The sequence below is a fragment of the Neolamprologus multifasciatus genome, chromosome 16, assembly GCF_963576455.1.
Source record: "Neolamprologus multifasciatus chromosome 16, fNeoMul1.2, whole genome shotgun sequence".
NCBI lineage: Eukaryota > Metazoa > Chordata > Actinopteri > Cichliformes > Cichlidae > Neolamprologus > Neolamprologus multifasciatus.
Genome location: NC_140454.1, coordinates 19,822,592 through 19,844,690, shown reverse-complemented (window position 1 = coordinate 19,844,690; position 22,099 = coordinate 19,822,592). Strand labels below are relative to the sequence as shown.

At 39.2% G+C, this 22,099-nt stretch overlaps 1 protein-coding gene across 1 annotated transcript; it reads left to right on the top strand.

Annotated features, from left to right (window-relative positions):
* The first annotated feature begins 937 nt into the window (after window positions 1–937).
* cers6 (ceramide synthase 6) lies at window positions 938–22,004 on the top strand. Its single transcript, XM_085134628.1, has 11 exons — window positions 938–1,392; window positions 2,376–2,481; window positions 2,579–2,709; window positions 9,292–9,349; window positions 10,655–10,705; window positions 10,820–10,912; window positions 14,086–14,214; window positions 15,799–15,905; window positions 17,366–17,522; window positions 17,689–17,712; window positions 21,014–22,004. The coding sequence occupies exons 1-11, from the start codon at window positions 1,223–1,225 to the stop codon at window positions 21,170–21,172; spliced, it is 1,185 nt and encodes a 394-aa protein (XP_084990754.1). The 5' UTR covers window positions 938–1,222; the 3' UTR covers window positions 21,173–22,004.
* Window positions 22,005–22,099: the final 95 nt, after the last annotated feature.

The following is a 22,099-nucleotide window of genomic DNA, read 5'->3' as shown; positions in this document are numbered from 1 at the left end:
GATGGCGCCAATATACTGTTTATTGATCTGTGTGCGTCCACTACCCACTACGATAGCGTCACACAGTTGCTGCAGATTTGTTGGCTGCACATCCATGATGTGAATCTTCTCTTACACCACACCCCAAAGGTGCCCTATTGGATTGATCTGGCCTCAGACAGGATCTGATGGCTCTTACATGCTGTGGAGACACTTTGCTGGGAGAGCGTGGATCCACTTCTCACTCAAAAGCAATTCAAAGCTGTTCTAACATATGTAATGGTAATTTTTCTTTTTAATTTTTTACCCACTATCCCTCCTTCTTCGTCTTTGTCTCTAACTCATAGATAATTTTTGTTGGTCACCCCCAACAAAAAATCTTAGCATCTTCAAAATCTCCAGCTCCTGTTGGTCTCCATTTCCAAACCATACATCAAAGAAAGTCTCACTACCATCTTGTAAATCTCCCATTTCACTTTTGCTGCTCTCATTGTGATGCTCATTTCCAACCACTCCACCTTGCTTGCACTCTCTTCTTTACTTCTGTCCACTATCTTTTCCTTGGATGATTGACCACCAAAATGAATTTGCTTTAAGTATGTCTTTGGCTTTTTGGCCTTACCTTTTTTTTCTTTTTTGTTATGGGGGGATCAGGGTTACTACACGAAATCTGTCAGTAGGTGGCAGAGTTTACCAAGCACAGCGGTAAACGGTGGAGCATGCTCCACTGTGTCAATGTTTATTGTCCTTTTTTTCTTTCTAAAAGTCATTAAAGATCAGTTTGAGCTTGACAGTAAAAATCTGTATCTTCAGTATCTGAAGGTGAGTCATCACCAGGTCGGCAGATTACTACATGATTCTCCAACAATAAAAGCATCACACCTATAAAACAGGAGTATAAATAAAGCAAACGCCATTCTGTATTTTATGAAAGGGGACTCAGCTATACTGTGTTAGGCTGAGTGTTACCCCAGTGCTTTACCTTGATGACGCCGTGGTATAGCCCCGGCATGTGCGCTGACTGTTTTGCATGACATGTCCGCGCACCAATCAGTTGCAGAGGAGCTGATTGAGTCTACTTCCCTACACTGGAATAGCTGAGGGGAAACGGACGGACGGCGATCGCACACGGATATCTCATCATCAGCAGAGCCTGTGCCGTCAGATCGCATCTGAGAGACCTCCTAGATACAGCGGGCCATCATTTCTCTTTCGACCCGGTCACAGTGTCTGCTGCAGGGAGATGGCCGGTATTCTGGCGTGGTTTTGGAATGAGAGATTCTGGCTCCCTCACAATGTAACCTGGGCTGACTTAAAAAACACAGATGAGGCAACGTTTCCGCAAGCCGAGGATCTCTATCTGGCTTGTCCTTTAGCATTCTGCATCTTTATGATACGACTGGTTTTCGAAAGGTGGGTCGACGCGCACATGCGTTAATCCAGGTGGCTGTGACACGGTCTTCTATTGTCGAAATATTCCGGCGAACGATGCAGCACACCCCGCTGTCCATGTGTGTCAGTCTGGTACCTAAACAATGGCATCTTGTCTGGTTAGCCCACAAATCACTAGGGTGATCATCTTTCTTTCTGCAGGGCCGCAGCGTTACGCGCTGTCTGCATTTGATGCATCTGTCGAGGCACACACACATGCACACGCTGTGCGGCCAAGTTACCATACCTGGCCAATCCACTCAACCGTCCTCTTAGCCCAAACCATAATTTCTGCAAACCGTCGTTCTAAAAACCGTTTCCTTTAACCTATCTTATCGGTGGGGGGTTGTGTTTTGGGTTTTTTTTTCACTGCTCCATTTGTGATGTTTTGCATGTTGCATGATCATGTGTCTGACAGTTAAGCCACGATGGTGTCATCACAGCAATGCTTGTCATGAGAGTTTCTTTACAAAGTAGTGAGTGAGGCCTTACATTTCCACACTAAGCCCTCATTTACGCTCAGTAACAAAGTTAAAATGATCCGATGATGTTTGACTTGCTGGTTTTTCGTTCATGAAATATGTCTGTGTAAGGGGAGTTTTTAATATCAGTATTATTATTTTTGTTCATGTAGACAGCCACGTGTTAACTTTAGCAGCTGACTGTCAACTCTTGTGTACTCTCTCACCACATCTTGACAAACAAGTCACACCGTGGCGTCATTTACTGTTTCTTCATCAATACTACGTGGATGCTACACTTCAGCAGTTCAACGCATACGTGTTTTTTTTCCCCTCTGTGTTAAACCGTTTGTGGTCAAAAGATCTTTACAGTACACTGTTATTCAGCACCTGCAGAGAAAGAGTATGCATTACTGACTGCTCCAGTGTCCTTAATTAAAAGAATAAAAGAAAAGAGACTGAGTCCTTTAATATGTAAATGGTGTCATGATCTGTTTTTTGCAGGTTTATTGCCAGACCATGTGCCATGGGCCTGAAGATCCAGACTAACGGGCCGCAAAAAGCACAACCCAATGCCATCCTGGAAAAGGTCTTCACTGCTATAACCAAGGTTGTCCACGTTTTCATTTTTTTTCTCATTATCATTCAGTTATAGCTTAATAACTGAACTACATCTAACCTATGGAGTGTTTATATTTTCTTGACAGCACCCAGATGAGAAGAGGCTGGAGGGTCTCTCCAAGCAGCTCGACTGGGATGTGCGGACCATCCAGCGCTGGTTCAGACAACGACGCAACCAAGAGAAGCCCAGCACTCTCGCCAGATTCTGTGAGAGCATGTAAGACAAACTATAATCAAGACATTCCTCACTTAGCTGCACGCCATGTTTCCTCTGCACGTTTCTTTTTCTCTATAAACATCAGAGTTTGTGCACCGGTGCTTAACTTTTGGTCACAGTTGTTGTGAGTGTAGTCATTTGAATCGGCTGCGCTGTTTTACCACTCATCAACAACACATCTGTGACAGCAGTAAAAGCAGGCATGGTTAATGATTTTAAAAATCGAGCTTGTTTCATGTCTCTGCAAGTTCATTTTCATACTGTATGGAACTGAAAGTAAATTGTGTGGGTGCACATACTCATAAAAAACAAATTAGGGAAATGGAGGCAGGAATGTAAAGGGGAAATTTGAGGGCTGTAGTGACAGATGCTCATTAAAATCTTCACCTTGTTGGAGTTTTTTTTTTTTCTTTGACAATCAATGTCAAATTTAAAGATATGAGATTTGAGAAATTACACAGAGGAGAGCAGAGAACCAAAATAATAACTCGATCTGAAACAAAACTGTCCTGTCCAACTTGAGAATTAATAGGACGAGCATAGAACAAGATAGGAGAAGAGATTTGAATTTAATTGAATTTAAGATAAACTCCTGATACTGTTCCAGTTGTAAGCCAATCAACCTTTCTTTTGGATCTCACTGTCATCTCATGGAGTAATTATTTCAAATAAATCAAGACTAGAACAGTGAGGGAAGAAAAGAGCATTTTAAGATCTTAAATTGGGATCCTGCTAAGATGAGAGGGAGGCTCTTTCTTAAGAGCTGAATTGATGTTAAATTGAGCTGAGGTATGCGCAGGAGAAACACACTGGACACAGGCGATATATTATGTTAAATTTTCCTCTCTTCCAGTTAGTGTTATGTTGAGTCTTCAACTGATAATCAGTCAGTGATCATTTATTTCAGCTTTGTGGTCAAATTCAAGCAGAAATGCTGGTGTGGTCCTTTGAAAGCTTATAAGAGGGCTGCTTCAGTTTTGGTTAGTCAGTGCTGTGTCTTACACGGCTTATGAAGATTGCAACATAAATGCTGGTGCTGCTGTTGGATAATAGTCCCAGTGCGAACCAGCAATCCCACTCAGTCTGTAATAGAGAACTGGCTAATCTGCAGTAAAGCATTTGCCATCAGGGAAATTGTAGTTACTTGGCGTGTGATGTTAAAGGCCAACGAGCGAGTGTCGCTGTCAGAGCAGGGTCATGTCTGACACCGGTAGAGCAAATCTGGCAGTTTGAGACACAGGGAGCCTCACATCTTCTGATCTGCCTGAGGCTGCTGTTCACTCAGGAGACCACTGTCAGCTGATTAGACTACTGGACCCCTGTTACAAGCTCAAAGAAGAATCTGAACACAAAAAGAAATTGAAAAGAGAGATTTGATTTGTGTCTGTATGAAATATGTAAGGGCTTTTTGTACATGCTTTGCTGGCATTCGTTCGTTCAAAGCAACACCCGTGCCGAAACTGTTATCTGCACTCGGCATAATTGATAGCAGACAACACGGGGCTTTGCAATAGTATGTCCAGGTTGTGAATCTCAGTTGCCCACAGTGCAGTCCTCCAAACTGTCTGGCTTCAGTCCTTCTAGCAGTGATTGTGCTCTAATTAGGCCCTCATGCACAGCTGTTGCAGACTGATAGGATTCTTTGTCTCGCAGTTGTCATGATGGCTGATTTGGTGTCTGTTCTTTTCATTATGCAGACTGGGAGCATGTAGTAGACACATTTGGTCTGAAAATAATGAAGGCTCTGCATGGACTTTGTCTCCCAGCTTTTGTTACCCAGACAGACTGCAAAAAAAAGAGAGAAAAAAGTCATCCAGTCAAGTGTACTATTTTTTTTCTCAGCAACAAACCTGCAATAACTTTGAAAATCCATAAAGAAATGAAAACCCACTCAGACTAAGAGGCTTCACAGTAAATTAAGATTTTGCAGTGTACTTGGGGAGTAGAGCCCTTCCTCTTTTCAGTTCTTGGTCGTTACAGGCTGAGGCAGGAGCTCGCTTTGATGTGCTCAACAGCTCCAGTTGTCTGATCTCATCTTGCTCCATTCTTCTTCATCGTTGCGTTAACTGAGAATAAAGAAATTATCATAAAGAATAAAATTACCCACTTTTTTCCTTTGTTTTAAAGACAGTGACAAAGAATGTTTGTTACTAGAGTTAATACTATTAAATAATATAATTATATTATATTATATTATCTATGTCAGGTGTCCCTTAATATTTGATGCATAATTAAATGGACTGCTACTAAATCCAAGTATTTTTTTTATTTTTTTTGCTTTCCATATTACAACCAATTGAAGTGGATTATTCAGGGAAATGCACAAATTCCTCCTACCAGGTGGTACATAGGAGTGCAGTTTTTTCATCTCAGCATAGAAACTAAAAACAGAAGAAAAGGATAAACACGTTCTTCCAAATTAAATTCAAATATTTGAATTTAAATCTCATCTTTTCTTATTTTACTAAAGGACAAGTACACTCAATAAAGTATTGTTTGCCCTCGTAAACATGAAGCATTATTTTTGATTAAAACACATCTGAAATATATAAACTCAAAGGTTTACTTATTCAAATAATTAATCACTGAGGAAAATATGCTTGGTTTAAACTGAATGTATATCAGCCAAGTTAATGTCATTTGAACACATCCCATTAAATTCAACTTTTTACATTGTGCTTATGCAACAAAATTACATAGAAATGTAGTCAGACTACCTAAAGTCAGCATTTCAAACCATGTTCCAAAGGCAGAATCTGGATATCACCCAAACCGAATTTTCAACAGCAGTCCCTTGATTGATATCCTAATGGTTCAAGCATCCCCTAAGATTGCATGCTATTGTTTCAAATACTACAAAAAAGCATTTCCCTAAAGCAAAATACAAAAGAAAACAAATCACATGAGCATCTGTATTCTGATTTCATGTGCAGAAATGGCAAGCAGAGGTGGTTATTCCAGTTCTGTCTAGTTTTTGACCAGCACTGACTATTGTAGAGAAAGTTTTAAAATCCAACTCTGCTTTCAGGGGTTTCAGATAGCTCTGTCTTTAACTGAAAATGCAGTTTCAGCAAAGGACATCCATCTTTTTTATATAGTCTGAGTTTTCAGTTAATTTTCATGTGGGTATTATTGGTGACGATGCCTCATCTAAAGCTACTTTCACAAGGGGTTCGATTTGGCTGAGTTTTTACACCAGATGCCCTTCCTGACAGTTCCTGGAAGCAAACCGGGGCTTTTTTTGATTGTTAGGAGAATGTGTAAACTACTACATATTCCTCATCTAACAGTTTAAAAACTGAAACAATACAAACGTGCAAGAATACAGTGCACGTTGAAACCAGGAGTCAGAGAGAGAGAGATGCAAAACATAATGACCGCACCAATATAATTGCAAATAAAGGTAAAACATATTAAAGCAAGATTAAAACCAAATAAATCAAAGTAATAAGAAAAGAATCAACTGCGAGACTGTCCAATTTACATCTAAAAATGTCAATAACATTTCAAAATGTTTCCTAACTTTTAACTGGATTAAAAGTAGATTATCGAAAATGAATTGATGCATTTAAACTCTCCAGAAATATATCATTATCAGCAGCTGAGACTACCAGCATCCTCATTACTGCTTTCCCTCTAACAACACGTAGGTGTGTGAGTCTCATACACTTCAGAAGCAGTTTGCCAGACTTCAAGCTGACAAGTAATAACTATGATTGTGCTCAGCAGATGCTTTTAGGGCAGCTGAGAGACATTTACATGTGCATATCAAAGAAGACGGCTACACACGTTATCCCTCAGACTGCTCGCCATGTTCCAGCACCACGTTAAAACAAACTGGCGCTTAACAAGCTTTTTCATTTCAGTAATTTTCAAAATTGTGTCTATGTAATTAAACCAAAGTAGACAAATATACATAGGTAGGCGGGGTACCTATTACTACCTGAATAATATCAGAGCTGTTACTGCTGATCTAACTGCAATGAGGGGACAAAGCTTCCTGACTGGTGAGTTTTGATAAAGCTGGAGACTCATGCCTAATTGTTATGTTGAACAGTATGAATGCAGACAATTGCAGCCAGCTGGTGCTCAAGCTTCCCACCTGGAGAAGTGACAAAGGTAAATTAAATGAGCCAGTACGATCTGCTTTTTATGATTTTATTCCAACACTAGGCGCTACCTTCAGAATAAAAGCAGCCTCATTACTGAGTTTTTAATCAAATCAAAGTCACTCCTGCAATTATTTCCTCCCTCAAGCAATGTCCTGTCTAAACAGGTACATTTGAGCTCTCTGTGATTAGTTGAGCTGTCTAAATTTGAAATCCAGCCTTTCATCATACGTAAAAAAAACAATTTATTAAAGCGTGATTAAGCACTTATAAAAAGACGGTGTTTGTATCCGAGCATTACCTTAAGCATATGTGTTGTATGAACTATAGTTTGTATGCCTAAATTTGCATAAGAATAATCCTATTAACCACAGCTGATACACGGTATTGTTTAGTTAAAAGTATAATTGGCTAATAGCTTTTCCATCGAGGGCACCAAATACACAGCAGCTCTCAGATAATTAAATTTTAAAAGGTGCCAGTTTGCTCAACTGTCATCATCAATTTGAAAAAGTGTAACTCATAATGACAAAACTCAATCGGTGCCTGACGACAGGAAAAAAAAAACTATTCAAAGGAAGCATTTGTGAGTCATTGTGATTGCAAATATATAGCAGTGATTCAGTAGCACTTGTAAAAGACTCTTGCAGGCTTCATCAACCAGTTGCCATGCAACAGTCTTTACTGTGTTTCAGGTAGACTCGTCCAGCTGATTTGCTCTTACAATACTGTTGATCAGACACAAAAAGCAGTTAATGATGGCTTCCACAAGCAGCACGTCAATGTGGTAATAATTCCTCTACTATTCATCGCGAGTAACAGCTCGTTCCTGCACAAAGGAGCCGATATGGATTTACCTTGTTCTCTTTTTTTGAGCGTTTATGAATTGTGGAGTTTCAGGGCCTGCAGCTGTCCAAAGGTGTTTGATTTGAGGTCATTGTTGAAACAACCACACCACGCAACCCCATGCAAATGCTTGTTTCACATGACAGGATCCACATCGTCTGTCAGTGGATGTTTTCTTCCGTGTCATAGAAGTCAAGCTCTGCTTTGTTCCTCTGGTTCGATTCGTGAAGTTATACAACTGTATTCAAAAGAGTTTATGCAAACTAAAAATGCAGAGACATACCTTTACACTTAGGCATCTATAGTAACTTATAGTAATCAGCTGAACACAATAAGTAGTGTTTGTGTTATTAGGCTGACTATCTATTGGGCTCACGAGGTTTTCTACTAACTTAGAAGATGAGTGAGTCAGTCTAGTTCATATGAGGGTGAAAGTTCATCCATAGTTGTGCGCATGTGTGTGTAACAGATAAAAGATCTGTATATCTAGAATAAAGCACTTTGTGAATGTAAATTGTGGTGTAAAAAGTCAAGAAATACTAGAAATACCCTGCATCAATCTCAATCCATTTGCCAGCTTTTGCCTTACTTTTTTTATTTAATTAAGTTAACCACTGCAAATATTACTGCTGTTCTAAAAAAAACTGTGGAAATCTCTGTCCAGCTGTCACCTGTTTAGTGTGTGGAGATGCATTAAAAAGGATACTATAAGATAACAGTGACATCTCAGAGGATTGAAATATTTAATGAAGTCATCACAGTTTCTCCTTGTGGGTTAATTTGTCTCCATTTAGAGACACGAATGAAATAATTGGCGTAATGCAGCTTGCACAACTATGGAAGCTGCATTGGATAGGGGGCTTGCTAAGGGGCCAATCTTGAATCATTCCTCCCAATTGATGACTGGGATAAGTAGGAGGTATTTTATAAGCACATCTTTGATCACTGATGTGTCAGCTGAAGCAGTTTCCTTCTTGTAAGCTCGAAGTCAGACCTCGTGATGACTTTCCCGATCATTGTGTAGCTGTGGTTACTGTAATTTATGTGCAGGGTTACATAAAGCAGAGAAGGGTTGGGAATGGACAGAGTGAGTGTTTATTTTCCCCACTCCAGACCTCACAAGGGAAGTCAGTGACGTCTTATTTTCATTGATTTGCCCTAGACTGCAGAGTTGAATAAGAAGACCTTACACCACTTCCAGTTCCTAATTACAGGCATAACAGCCACATTGTGTGCCACAGTGTGTTGCACCAAGGGATTAAACAAAATAAATAGCATACAGCACGAGTGGTATTACATCAGATTCTGGAAAACATTTTGGGATGCAGGTCATTATTCTCCTCAAAATGGTCTCAGAATGTGTTTTGTTTGGATTCTGTAGAAAACAGAAATCAATGTGCAAAAAAAAAAGATAAATATAAACAACTGCAAATATGTGTGCACTGCAGAGCTAGAGGAGGCTGTCTTTAATACTAGTGTTGCTCCAGACTGGACCAAAACTGAAATCCACTGCTGCTAAACACATTTTTTAAGGTTACACCCCCAAAAGAAAAACTAAAGATCACAAAAATATCTAGACTTTTGTGATCAGATGAGTCTATAGTCATGATCTTTTTATTTGTTTCAGGTGGAGATTTACATTCTACTTATACATATTTACCTACGGAGTACGATTCCTTAAAAAGGTAAGTTTTACTTAAAGAAGAGTTTCTGTAACAGGAGCTGGATTTAATATGGATCTGTGAGATGTGAAGCTATTTTCTAAACCACTTAAAGCATAGCGGTACATGATAAAATTTAATTAAAGTGACTAATTTTATAAAGACAAAAAAAGGAAGAGGGAAGGCAGTAGAGGAATAAAAATGGCCTCTAATCAGTCAGGGGGTTTTCTGTGTTACTATAGTGACATGTAGTTTTTAACAGCTGGAAGCCAATGTTCAAATGAGCTTCTGTTGTGTGTCGTGTTATCCCGTGTAAGAAGGGCCACCTACTAATACAACAACAAGGACTTGAAATAACTGAGATGATGACATTTAAAGTGGTCATCACAGCTATTTAATTAATTAAGTGACTTTGTCATTGTTGGAAATTGTGGCTTTCCTACGGTGAGTAGTGTAAGTGTGTTATCAATAAAGCATGGCTTTTTTAAAATGTCCCTTTTATGACATATACCATTTAACCAGATGTTTAGCTTAACTTTTAGGGTTACCACACCTAAAACTATACCCGTGTAATGATAATATTCATATTGACCATTTTTCATGTCCTGTTAAAAGATATTTTTACCTTCGTGAATATGTATGCATGTATGCGGTGCCTTAAGCCTACTATGTGTAGTTTAGGGGCTTCCCAGTGCTTCCAGTTGAAACGGTGTTTCCTCTTTAAAAAGCCTGAAATTCCAGCAGACACATCAATAAGCCACACTTTGTAGAGTTCATACATTTATGGTAACAAGCCAGTTAAGCAAATTTGACTGAAATATGTGACTGAGATAGGTTTAATAGAGTTCATACATAAATTCATGAAAATCCGTATATTAACACAATCACAGCAGTGGCTGAGACAGAGCAGGATAAATCTCTCACAGACACAAGTTGCATGACGAAGCACTTTGTGAAAATAGTTAAGTCCCTGGCAGCCGCTGCTGCAGGCTCCAGCCTCTGCGGGATTTATTAATAGAGCGGGTCTGGAGAGGAGCGCAGGAGAGTAAACTCAGCCCCAGTGATGGGTCACTGTTTGCTTATAACACATTTTTTTTAGCATCTCAGTTGCCGTCACTCTTCTCATCTTTACATCACTACTCGAGATTTTTGTCCTATGGTGGTGTGAGCAGAACATAGCAATCTAGCATTTATTGAGTTTTATATAAGCCAAAGAATTACTGCTATCATTGCCCCTCAACAAGTCAGTCAAAGTTTAATAATATTTTTTATTATATTGTTTGATTTTATTTGTCTAAGGTATAAACATACTGTTCTCATCTCTTGTAGACTCCATGGTTATGGAACACTAAAGAGTGCTGGTACAACTACCCTTACCAGGTAAACATTTACTCTGCAATGTTTACCCATCCTTTGCGATCATGTTACAGCATTCCTGGATTTACTACCTATCAAATATTTAGTTTAACTCTGCTGCTTTGTGTGTTTATGCAGCCACTGACTGTGGACATCCATTATTACTATATACTGGAGCTGTCTTTCTATCTGTCGCTGCTATTTTCCCAATTCACAGACATCAGGAGGAAGGTAATTATGAGCACATGTCATAAAAAAACACACATCATGCATGTCCAGTGGCACAAATCATCATTTGTTTGTTAGAAGGGAAAAGAGAACAAGGTTATTTACTTACTTATTTGTTTTGAATCTAGAAAAACGTGTTGTTCTTATGCAAGTGTAAGTAGCATTATCATAGAAAAGACATCCCGATCCTTTTGTGATTGATGTTTAGTCTGTTTTAATCAGTTTGATTGTATTATCACTGTATAAATTAACTAAACTTTAACACGAAGCCAAAACACTTTATTCTAACTAGTTTACAAAAACTTTGATTAACTACATTTAAATAATCCCTTCAGCCAGTGACTGAACTTACAGTCAAAGGTGACTTTATTAGGTGCACATTCCTAGTACCAGGTTGGACCTCCTTTTGCTTTCAGTGCTGCCTTAAGTGTTCTTGGCATAGATTCAGCAACATGCTGGAAACGTTCCTCAGAGAGTCTGGTCGATAATGACATGACAGCATCGCACAGTTGCCGCAGGTTTGTCAGCTGCACATTCATTCATGTGAATATCCCATTCCACAACATTCCAAAGATGCTCTATTGGATTGGGATCCAGTCACTGTGGAGGCCATTTAAGTACAGTGAACTCCCCCACACCATTACACCTCCACCAGAAGCAGTCTGAATCATAAATACAATGCAGGACTGATCCATGCTTTCATGTTGATTATGCCAAATCTTGACCCTATGGTCCAAATGTTGTAGCAGGAAGTAATTTTGGTGAGGCCGTGTGAGTTGTCTCCTGTTCTTAGCTGATAGAAGAGGCACCCAGTGTGGTCTTCTGCTGCTGTAGCCCATCTGAATCAAGGTTCAACGTGTTACATGTTCAGACATGGTCTTCTGTATACCTTGGTTGTAGCCTGTGGTTATTTGAGTTACTTTTGCCTTCCTATCAGCTTGAAGCTGTCTGGTCATTTTCCTCTGGCCCCTGGCATCAACAAAGCACTGGATATCTTTTTTTTTTCTTTTTTTCATCCAGCGTGTCTGGCACCCACAACTATCCAGTGTTCAAAGTCACGCTTAAATGCATTGAGTTGTTGCCATGTGATTGGCTAATTACATAGTTACATTAACGAGTAGTTGAACAGATGTACCTAATAAAGTGACCACTGAGGGTATAATGTGTCACATTTGACAAAATGATTTGTGTTGATGTGTGTGCTGAGATATATGCACCTACAGGCAGTCAAGACAGTAGTTAAAAAGGAATCTTTTTCTTCCCAGTGTTGCAATAAATCACTATAACCGAAGATCCGTATATTATTAAAAACACTGTTCTATAGAAAAATGGGCTACATATTTTGCTTATCTGCAAGCAGGTAAATAAGTCTTTTTTTTCTCATATTTTCGAGGTTGACTTTTTTCTAATGCAGTGGACTTTCTTGTGCACAAATGAATAAATGTATATTTGTTATGATTTATATAAAATCATAAGGAATATGTCTTATAGTTAATATGTAAAATAAATGCTTAAGCTAATTTAGGTTCAAACTACTATTTGACTATTTTTTTTACCAGCCTTTTTATCTATCAAGTGTGTGTACTTAATAGGTAAATATATAATCCTTTATTTTATTAGCGTCTTATATTTTAGCATTGTTCACAAAAACACAAAAAGGGTGAAATTCAATTTTCTTTTAGGACCAAGTTTGTGGTTAAACCCTAGAGCCAGCTTCAATACACTTCTATATACTACTCTGAGATTACTGCAGTCACACAGAGCATATGTCTAGTGGTTTTATTGTGAAAGGTTTTTGCACGTACATAGAACAAATCAGATTTCTGGCACAGGTCGCGCAGCTACAACAGTGAAACTGCATGCAGTTTCTGATTGGCTAGCTCTCATAAACAGGAGGAGTGTGTATAGCACCTCGCTTTAATATCATACAGATTCATCAGTAGAAAAAACTGTCTGAAACCGAGCGATTAAAGCAATCAGAAATTGGTTTAGGCTTATAGGGTGTGAATGCATGTACGCTGAGTGATTTAAAACTTGTATATATCAGTCACTGTAACTTTATTTGTACGACAGATAACAAAGAAAAAGATAATAGCAAACGATCCCTTTATTCTCTGCTGTGCATTCTTTTAAAGAACCAACTTGGTCTGTGTCTAAGCTGAAAGTCAGTCCATGGAAGCATTCAATCATCTTCATCCCACTTCATCTTTTTTTTTTATGAAAATGGCCACACTTTTGGCTCATTAAGCATCAATTTGCATGCCTTCCAGCCATGATCGTACTCCTGTCTCCACTCCATCCCAGCTCTGCCCTCTATTCAAACACACTCCGCTCACTGCACTCACAGCAGCAAGCAGCAGCAGCCCTCACGATGCCATGCTGTGTATGCCTTCACTCTGTCATCTCTTTGTTGACTGTTGGCATGTTGTCTGTTTTTGTTTCTCCTTTCAGTTTTTTTCATGCACAGCACTACGCTGAGGAGGTCCTCTGCATCCCCTGCCAATTTCAGTATGTTCCCCTGCACACTCTTGCCTTGCTTTCACTCTCTATCTTGCATCATTACTCTTCCTGCTCATCTTCTCTCCTCATTCACTTGCCACTTTGGACTGGTTCTGGGTGCTTTAAGCTGCCATCCTCAGATGATTCAGTAGCTAAAGATTTGTTAGAGGAATGCCCCTCTTGTCTCCGGCCCAGCCCCTTAGTCATCTGGAGCTCTATTCAAAGCTAGAAAACCTAACGGCTCATACCAATATCGTTAGTTGTGTAGTTACAGCAGGGATTGTATTGAAGAAACATAACTTTTAGCTCACTTTCAACTCTAAAACCTCATTCAATATTTAAATGTTTTAAAACTGCAGCCCTGATATGTTTAAGGAAGATAAAGAAGCATACAGGGCCCAGTTCCTCCAACACTACACTACACTGTAAAAAGAAAGATCTTGCAAACTGTTTTCTCAGTGGGATCTTCCCTTTTTGAGACACAGCTGTGCCTGAGATAGTAGGATGTGTGAATATCTAGTTGTTGTTTTTTAAATGCACTACTGCAGAAATGCTTGGGCACTGGGGGTGTATTTGCTATTTTTGTTTGCATAAATTGTAATATGTGCAGCATGCAGTAACATTTTAAAACTTTTTTCTATAGTTATGTGACATTTTGCTGGATGCTGTTTCCCCAGGATTTCCTGATCATGTTCCTGCACCATGTGGCAACAATCTCTCTGATTGTATTCTCCTATGTGAACAACATGGCACGAGTGGGAACTCTGGTCATGTGTCTGCACGATGCAGCTGACGTGCTGATAGAGGTGAGGATCCGGGGAGAGACTTAAACACTGTGGATGGATAGATGGGTGTGCGGGTAGAGTGATTTAAACACAGTCTACACAGTATGAACAACACACCATACCATGTAGCAACAACTCTATGCATATACTATATGAACAAAAGTACTGGGTTGCCTACACATTTACCTACAGGAGCTGCTCAGCCATAGAAACCTCTCTCATCCACACAGGGTCAAACTTATTCATATATTATTCACTGATATTTGGGTAAATGTCCCCATAGCAAGATGCATCTCAGCTAAACACTTTTGGTAGCCATCAACAAACTTCAGGCATAATTCTGGCCAATATTTGACCAATCATCGTAGCGAAACTGGTAGAGTTCTTTTAAATTGGTCGGGTTTCTTTTAAGTTTAAGTAGTCCACTCATTTTCAATAGGGTTGAGGTCGGGGCTTTAGGAAAGCTATTGAAAGCCAGGTCCACCCATCATTCCACCCTGGAAAAAGAACAGTTCAAAGAATATCATTAAAAGCCCAAAATTATTGTGACATTCATGAAAAACTGTATGGGTAAGATGTAGCCCTTTTAACACAGCGATCCCAAATATAAAGGTCTTGGATATTACATGACCACTGTGGTTTATTTCATGGTTTATGTACAAATTCACTGAGTTTGGTGACAATTCCCATTTTGACCAGTGTCCATTAGTATTAAATGAAGAGCAGGATTAGGTTTAGAGGACCACATTGTTTTTTAAGAGAAATGAACATATGTGGTTTGCCAAAATCAACACCTGGTTTAAATGGTAAAAGACAAGAAGAAAAAATGCCTGACACAAAACCTGAGTGAAGCAATGACCTGGTATGACCTATTGACAACAAGATTATTAATTTAAAGAAAAAGTCCTGCACACCCGGTCAAAAGCACTCAAAGAGGTAAGTCTAGAGCAAGCACAGAGAAAACACTTTAGTGCTTCAGCTATGGCTCCCTTACATTTGTCAGCAGAACTGGCATGCAGCATTAATCAATACTTTTACTGCTGACCGAACTAAAAGGGTGAATGTAGGGGCACACAGGAGCAATGTGCATGCATTCAAACCCGTTTGAAGGCATTTCTTTCTTCTGCAAGACAACAACCCCACGCATCCAGTGAAAACAACCTGAAAGAGCCTTTCAGGATAAAGAACAGCCTTGCCAGTCATCTCATCTCACCTGATCTTGTGATCAGTCACCTGATCTCTACCTTTAGTAGACCCCACAACAAGCAAGAGCTGAAGGGATAGGAGAGCGTCACCGGGGACATGGCTGTATATATGTATGGGCTAATGGCTGATTTTTATTTCTTTTTTTTAATTTCCGCAAATGTTGAACATGAGGATTTTGTTTGGCTTCATGTTTATCTGCACATTAGTACCCTAATCTGACTACACTACGTGCAAAACAGGCTTCACCTCCCACACAACCTTTTCAGCATTGATGTAACCTACACACATTTAACAGACTTTAATGTAGTGTGGGGGTTTTTTTATTCAAACTGGAAACATGAGTTTTTTTCCATTTTTTTATGTTATTTACATTAATTTCTGTTTCTTTTTTAACCCCAGGCTGCAAAGATGACCAACTATGCCAAATGTCAGATACTGTGCAACTTGCTATTTGCAATGTTTGCTATTCTCTTCATAAGCTCCAGGCTGGGAGTTTACCCCATCTGGTGAGTGTTATTTTCTTCTTTGTTGTGTACCATAGTTGGCATCCTTCTAAAGCCAGGCTTCAGTGCAGGTGTGTTAGCCTTTTGCGTTTGCATGCATGTGCTCACACGACTTGCGGAACTTTTTTTTTAAAGCAGATGCCTGAGTTGCTCTGCTTATTTTGGCAATTCATCTCTGAAAATTTAGCCATCAAGATCTCAATGGCTTTTTTTCCTTCTTTTTTCTGCACAACAGTTTGCAGTTCAGACAGAATCTCTTTGAATTTGTGTTGCTAAGTAATAGTTACTATGGATACCACAGCTTTAAACTCTCAAAGAAAGCCAAACATATCAGTAAATGAAAAGCAGATCATTATGGTTATTGGTTTATCTTTGAAAACTGTGTCTAGAGTTTGATGGGATTGTTAAAAACATCAAAGTGATTTCCACTCAAAAAGAGCTTTCATCGTTTTGTGGCGCTGCTTTTTAGGTGTTTTACCTTCAATTTATTCGGCATTATAAAGTGGAGTTAATCCATCCAAATTTCTGTAACAGAGAGAAGAGAAGATTAATTAAATGTTTAAAAGATTTAATTACTCTCTAAAAGCTTGAATTAATTTCTTCAGTAACTTTGCGAATGGCAGTTATTATTTGCCTTTTTTGACTGATATTTGCAGTCATAAATAAATAAACTCAAAATAAAAAATAAAATAAAATAAATACGTTTATTTTAGTCGTGTGCACGGAAGTCATTCCACAGTCATCTGTAGCCACAGCGTTATCACACCTTTCACAAGTGAAGAGAGACGTAATTTAGTTTTCCAGTCAGGCAGCTGCAGCCGTCTGCTTTTCTTTGAGATACCATCGATTCTTGTTCAGCACAAAAATGCTGTTTTGAGTTTATAGAATCAAGATTGTCTTCGATAATTAGGGGCTTTCTGGAGAAGTCCTTTGAGAAATATTTGTCAGTAAAGTCTTTTTTTTTTCCCAGAAAGAAGCTTTTAGCCGGCACCCCCACATCCTCTGTCCTCTGTTCATACTGTAATATAATGCTCCTATACGCTACATTTTAGTCAGCCCCCACCACACCCGTAGTAAAGTTGTCATTACTGTAAAGCTGTTGCCATGGCTTCAGTATCTGGAGGATGATTCACAGACCGAATTGGAAGAATTGTTCCAGGGTTAAATTTAGACCCTTAAAATTTCAATCGTGTGTCATGTGAAGTTAGGCAACACACTGATTTTTCTTACAGTGCCAACTTTAATTAAATTTTAAACTATTGCTCTACTTATATTGGACTGTAAATAAAACACTCACATTTCTGTCTCCCTTTTCATGTAACACCTGGATTTTAACAATATGTTTGGAGCAGAGCTTTCTTTTTTTGGCTTTGTGTACTCGCCCTAATTCACCAAATGAGGGGGCGTGCTTTAGTTCTTTATGTCAAGTTAATTTTCTCTGTCTCCCTCTGTTGCTATGGAAGGATTTTAAACACCACCTTGTTTGAGAGTTGGGAGATTATAGGGCCCTACCCATCCTGGTGGGTCTTCAACCTGCTTCTGATCATGCTGCAGCTGCTCCACTCCTTCTGGTCCTACCTCATAGTGAAGACAGCATGCAGAGCCATCTCCAAAGGAAAGGTGAGGTCACAAAACCCAGCTCTGCTTTCAAGTCCTTTTGCAAAATCCTTACCTTTGTATCTAGGGTGCTGTGCTGCTAGTGCATCTATAAATAGTGTGTGGTGTTCTGATGGGCCATTTTTTGACTTTCTCTTTCTGTTTTCTATGCTAACCTGCAACATTCAAGGTGGGAAAATGGAATCCGTTACATGTAAGTACATGACATTTTGTACAACTTTTAGTTTTTCCTCATATTTCTTGCAGCTAATGTGGTTACTGGCTGCAAGCTTCTTATTCATGCTATTCATGGTCCCTGAGGTGGAAAACTCCCTAGCTTTTCCTGTACCACCCTTTTGCAACCTCCTCTGAAATATCTGAACCTCTACAGGATGGATTCCCTCATAATTGTGGACAGACATTTGGGTTCCCTAGACAATCGATCCAATTAGGTTTGGTGGTCATTTAACTCAACTTTTTAACTGGTGCCGTTGTCATCAAAGCACCAGAAGTAGGAAGAGCTTAGTAAATTGTGTTGTTTTAGCAATTCCCGTCCACTCTAATAAATTAGCTAAACTTGAATCTCTTTCTGTGTTCACTATCTTCTAGTGGATTCGAAAACCTTGCCATGTCAGATTGGCGAGTGTTTCTATTGTTAAGAAGCATGAAAGGCCTCTGTTGAATCACTTTTTAAGAACATTAAGTCCATCGTGTCAACAGGTTTTTAAGCTTTTTCAGTAAATCTCACAGCACATGGTCCCTATTGTGCCAAGATCACTGAGACCGACAACAGATAAATTGGTGCTGGCAGTCTAAGGAGCTTGGAAAGAAAAGCGTCTGGACTTCTTTGAGTTGCTTGAAGACGTTTCACCTCTCATCCAAGAAGCTTCTTCAGTTCTAAGGGTCAAATGGTGGAGAGTCCCAGATTTAAACCCAGTGGGAGTTTCCCCCCAAAGAGGGACAAAAGGACCCCCTGATGATTCTCTACCTAATCACATGAGCCAAGGTGTGAAAGCGGGATTCAGGTGAGCTCATTGTGAAACCTGGCCCCACCCTATCATGTGATTTCCTGAGGTCAGATGGCCCAGGATGTGAGTGGGCGTTAAGGCATCTGGGAAGGGATCTCAAAACTGGATTATAGATGGCAGAACGTTGGTGTCGTAAACCACCGCCTCTGTTCAAAGATGGTCGCTTACAGTGGACATAGATGGCTTCTTTCACTCCTTTTCAAACCATCTGTCCTCTCTGTCCAAAATGTGAACATTGGCATCCTCGAAAGAGTGACCTTTGTCCTTTAGATGCAGATGGACAGCTGAGTCTTGTCCCGTGGAGGTGGCTCTTCTATGTTGTGCCATGCGCTTGTGAAGTGGCTGTTTGGTCTCTCCGATGTAGAGGTCTGGGTGAAACGTCTTCAAGAAGTCCAGACGCTTTTCTTTCCAAGCTCCTTAGACTACGATGACCTGGATGACTGAGAACCTTCACAGACACATTGGTGCTGGCAGTTTAGCTGTTGAGCTCTCACTTTACATAACGCGAGGTCGGCAGTTTGAATCCCAGCCTTTAAAGATTTGGCATTTGTGTTACTTTATTTGCTGCTCACCTTGATTCTCCCATCAAAATATTAAAATGTCCAAGGCTTTCCTTTATCACCAGTGACAAAACTGATGACATTCCTGTTAGCCTCAGCTTTAACGTGGCAAATGAAGGTCTGTTACAGTTTTTGGATTTAAAATGTAATACAGTAATAATTTTTTTCCCTTTACTAAAATATAATACTCATATTTGAGTACATCTGAACAGCTTTAGTCAATCAAATCTATCCAATAGATCTCCTCCTCTTGTAGAAACTCTTAACTTTGCCACTGCTACATGCTGTTCTAAAGTCAAAGTTCAGAATTACTTTTAAGCAGTTGTGCTGCTAGTCTGTGGATGTCATCAGAAAACTTTATTAAAGCCAGAAGGAATTCGTTTTTTACAGATGTTCGCTTAAAATATACATATAAAAGACAGAAAATTGAAACTCTGTAAAATCTGAATACTTTATTAAAAATATGTAAAATATAAAATAATGAGGACAAAATAGGGCACTCAAAGTGCAATGATAAATTAAGTTTTTTAAAACAATACTATGTGTCATACGGAGGAGTTATAAAGTTTTTAGGAATGATCTGTGGCGATCTGTGGTGCATCTTGGTGGAACGAGTCGTTTGCTCAATGTGCTCCTGGGCTGTCCAGCCTGAGATAGATAGGGGTGTGAAGGATTGTCCAATATGGCTGGTAACTTGGACAAGCATCCTCCTTTCTGAAACCTAGGATGGCACCAGCCACTACAGACTTATCAAACGTATAAAACATCCTGAGCACCATCTAGCAGATGTTCAAGGAGATGGTTTTGACCTTTCTTGTAGAGGGCTTCTGTGTTTTTAATAAAATCCAGTTTACTGTCAGTCTGAGCACCAAGGTAAACCTTGCTGGTATTCTCATCCTCCTCATGTCCACAGCCATGTCTCATAATAATTAATAGATTGTTTCATCTTTAAAAATGAAAATCTAAAATTTTGTTATTTAAAAATAAATGTGATCAGCCAGCAGACCATCTTATTTCAGCCTTTGATATCTTGAGAAAATTAAACAGCGCTCTAAACATTTTAAAAAGACACAATTATTTTATTGACTTGAGGAAAAGAACTGTAATAAGTATATACTGCCATTAAACTCCAGCACAGCAGCTTTTCCTACCACATGCAAAGAGTTAATATTCAGGCACCGAGGTAACTATCTAAAGCATGAGGCTAAAAGATTTCCTGACACACAGCATCACAATTGGTTCATAAACAGTAATCATGAATTGTAATACGCTGTGAATCAGTTTTTTAATCCCTGTAAATTTTGTGATGCAGGTGTGCGCTGCAGGAGTTTAAAATTCCAGGTTGCTACAAAGGAAAAAACAGAAGAGAAAATGGTTTAACTCGTATGACAGTGCACTTGACTAAATTTGAATCTATGAATAATAATGTGTATTTTGAATAAAAGCTTGCAAAACATTAAAGTAGGTTGTTTTAAAAAACAAAAAATCAGTATTGTCCGTGTCATGTTTTAGTTAAACTGTCCAACATGTGGCCATTTGTGTATTTTCTCTAAATCAGTGTGGCAGATTATCTGAGAAATGATATGATAATCATATTAATACAGTAATAAGCATGGTAAATGTGTGTTTTGAACTGATAGAAGGAAACAGTTAAACAGTCACAGTGGCCATTTTTTAATAATTTTTTAACATTTTACAGACAAACAAGCAATCAAACCAGAGGTCTCCGTATTTCATGTTTGCGAATAGATGTTATGGCTTCTTCTTCTTTTTCTATTTTTTGCCTGATATTGATTGGCAGCTCCCGTTTCACATGCAAAAGCCATTTATAACACCGTTATGCCTGGCTGCCTCAGATAATGAAACAGATAGGAATTTTAATGAGGAAAAAAAATGTAATCTCCAGCCGCCCCTTTCTTTTCCGCAGGTGTCTAAAGACGACCGCAGCGACATTGAGTCCAGCTCCGATGAGGATGACAGCCCACCCCCAAATCAGAAGCACCACACCAGCGCCACCAATGGGACAAACAAAAATCACGGCACCAACGGCTACCTGATAGGAGCCCCGTATCCCGACGAGCACTGATATCACAAGAGTGGAGCCACACTACAGACACCATCAATTCTTCTGTGTGTGAGAGCGTACGAGAGGGTGTGAGAGAGAGAGTGTGTGTGTGTGTGGTGGGTACATGAACAACATCGCCTGTCTGGAAGTTCTGGATAGATTTAGCTAAATGCAGTTTTGTTATTGATTCTTCACTAATTTCCTTCGACAGTTTTCTCTCCTCATCTATATATTTACATCAAAAGCACTCCTATTGATACAACCCACTCTCTGTTTAACCAGTGAATGAAAGCCTTTCACTCTATGGTGTAAGCATGCTTCTCTAACATACAGTGGTCTGGCATACTGGGGGTGTGTTTTCTCCTATGTTTGTGTCATTCTATGTTATTTATTTATAATTTTTTTATAAATAAGTTTGCCGACTGTAGTTGGACATTTATTCTACATCTACGACATTCTTTGATGTCAGTGTTAAAGATGACATACTCCTGAACAAGTAACAGTAACGAGTATTAGCAAAATGCTAAAGACCTGGGTTTACTTTTAATGCTACACCTCCAAAGATATGCCACAACTCACAAATGGATAGTCATGTGACATTCACTTACACTTTAAAATTAATTCTCCACTCAAACTGTATATGAGATGTCAATAACAGTATTATGTGTGTGCATCAGACATGGCTAGATGCTGTATTCCCTGTTGAAGCATTTTGTTAATTATTCTGGTACATTTCTGGTAAGCGTTACATTAAAGGCCATTTGTCCTCTTTTGAGGCAGACAAGAATTGTTTGAATAGTTCAATAAAAAAACCCAAAAAAACATGAAGATTGCAAATATGTGCGAGTGTGTTGAATAAGCTTAATCGTGGAGGTAGCATGGCTCATAACTGCAACGTACACAGTTTGACTGTGACAATTCAAAATGCCTGCTGTGAAAAGAGGCTAC

What these genes read in the sequence shown, in the direction of transcription:
- cers6 (XM_085134628.1), top strand. Translation starts at nt 1,223, where the DNA reads ATGGCCGGTATTCTGGCGTGGTTTTGGAATGAGAGATTCTGGCTCCCT. An exon ending in GCCAGATTCTGTGAGAGCAT is followed by an intron (nt 2,710 to 9,291) that starts GTAAGACAAACT and finishes TATTTGTTTCAG; the next exon opens with GTGGAGATTTACATTCTACT. An exon ending in GAAAATGGAATCCGTTACAT is followed by an intron (nt 17,713 to 21,013) that starts GTAAGTACATGA and finishes TCTTTTCCGCAG; the next exon opens with GTGTCTAAAGACGACCGCAG.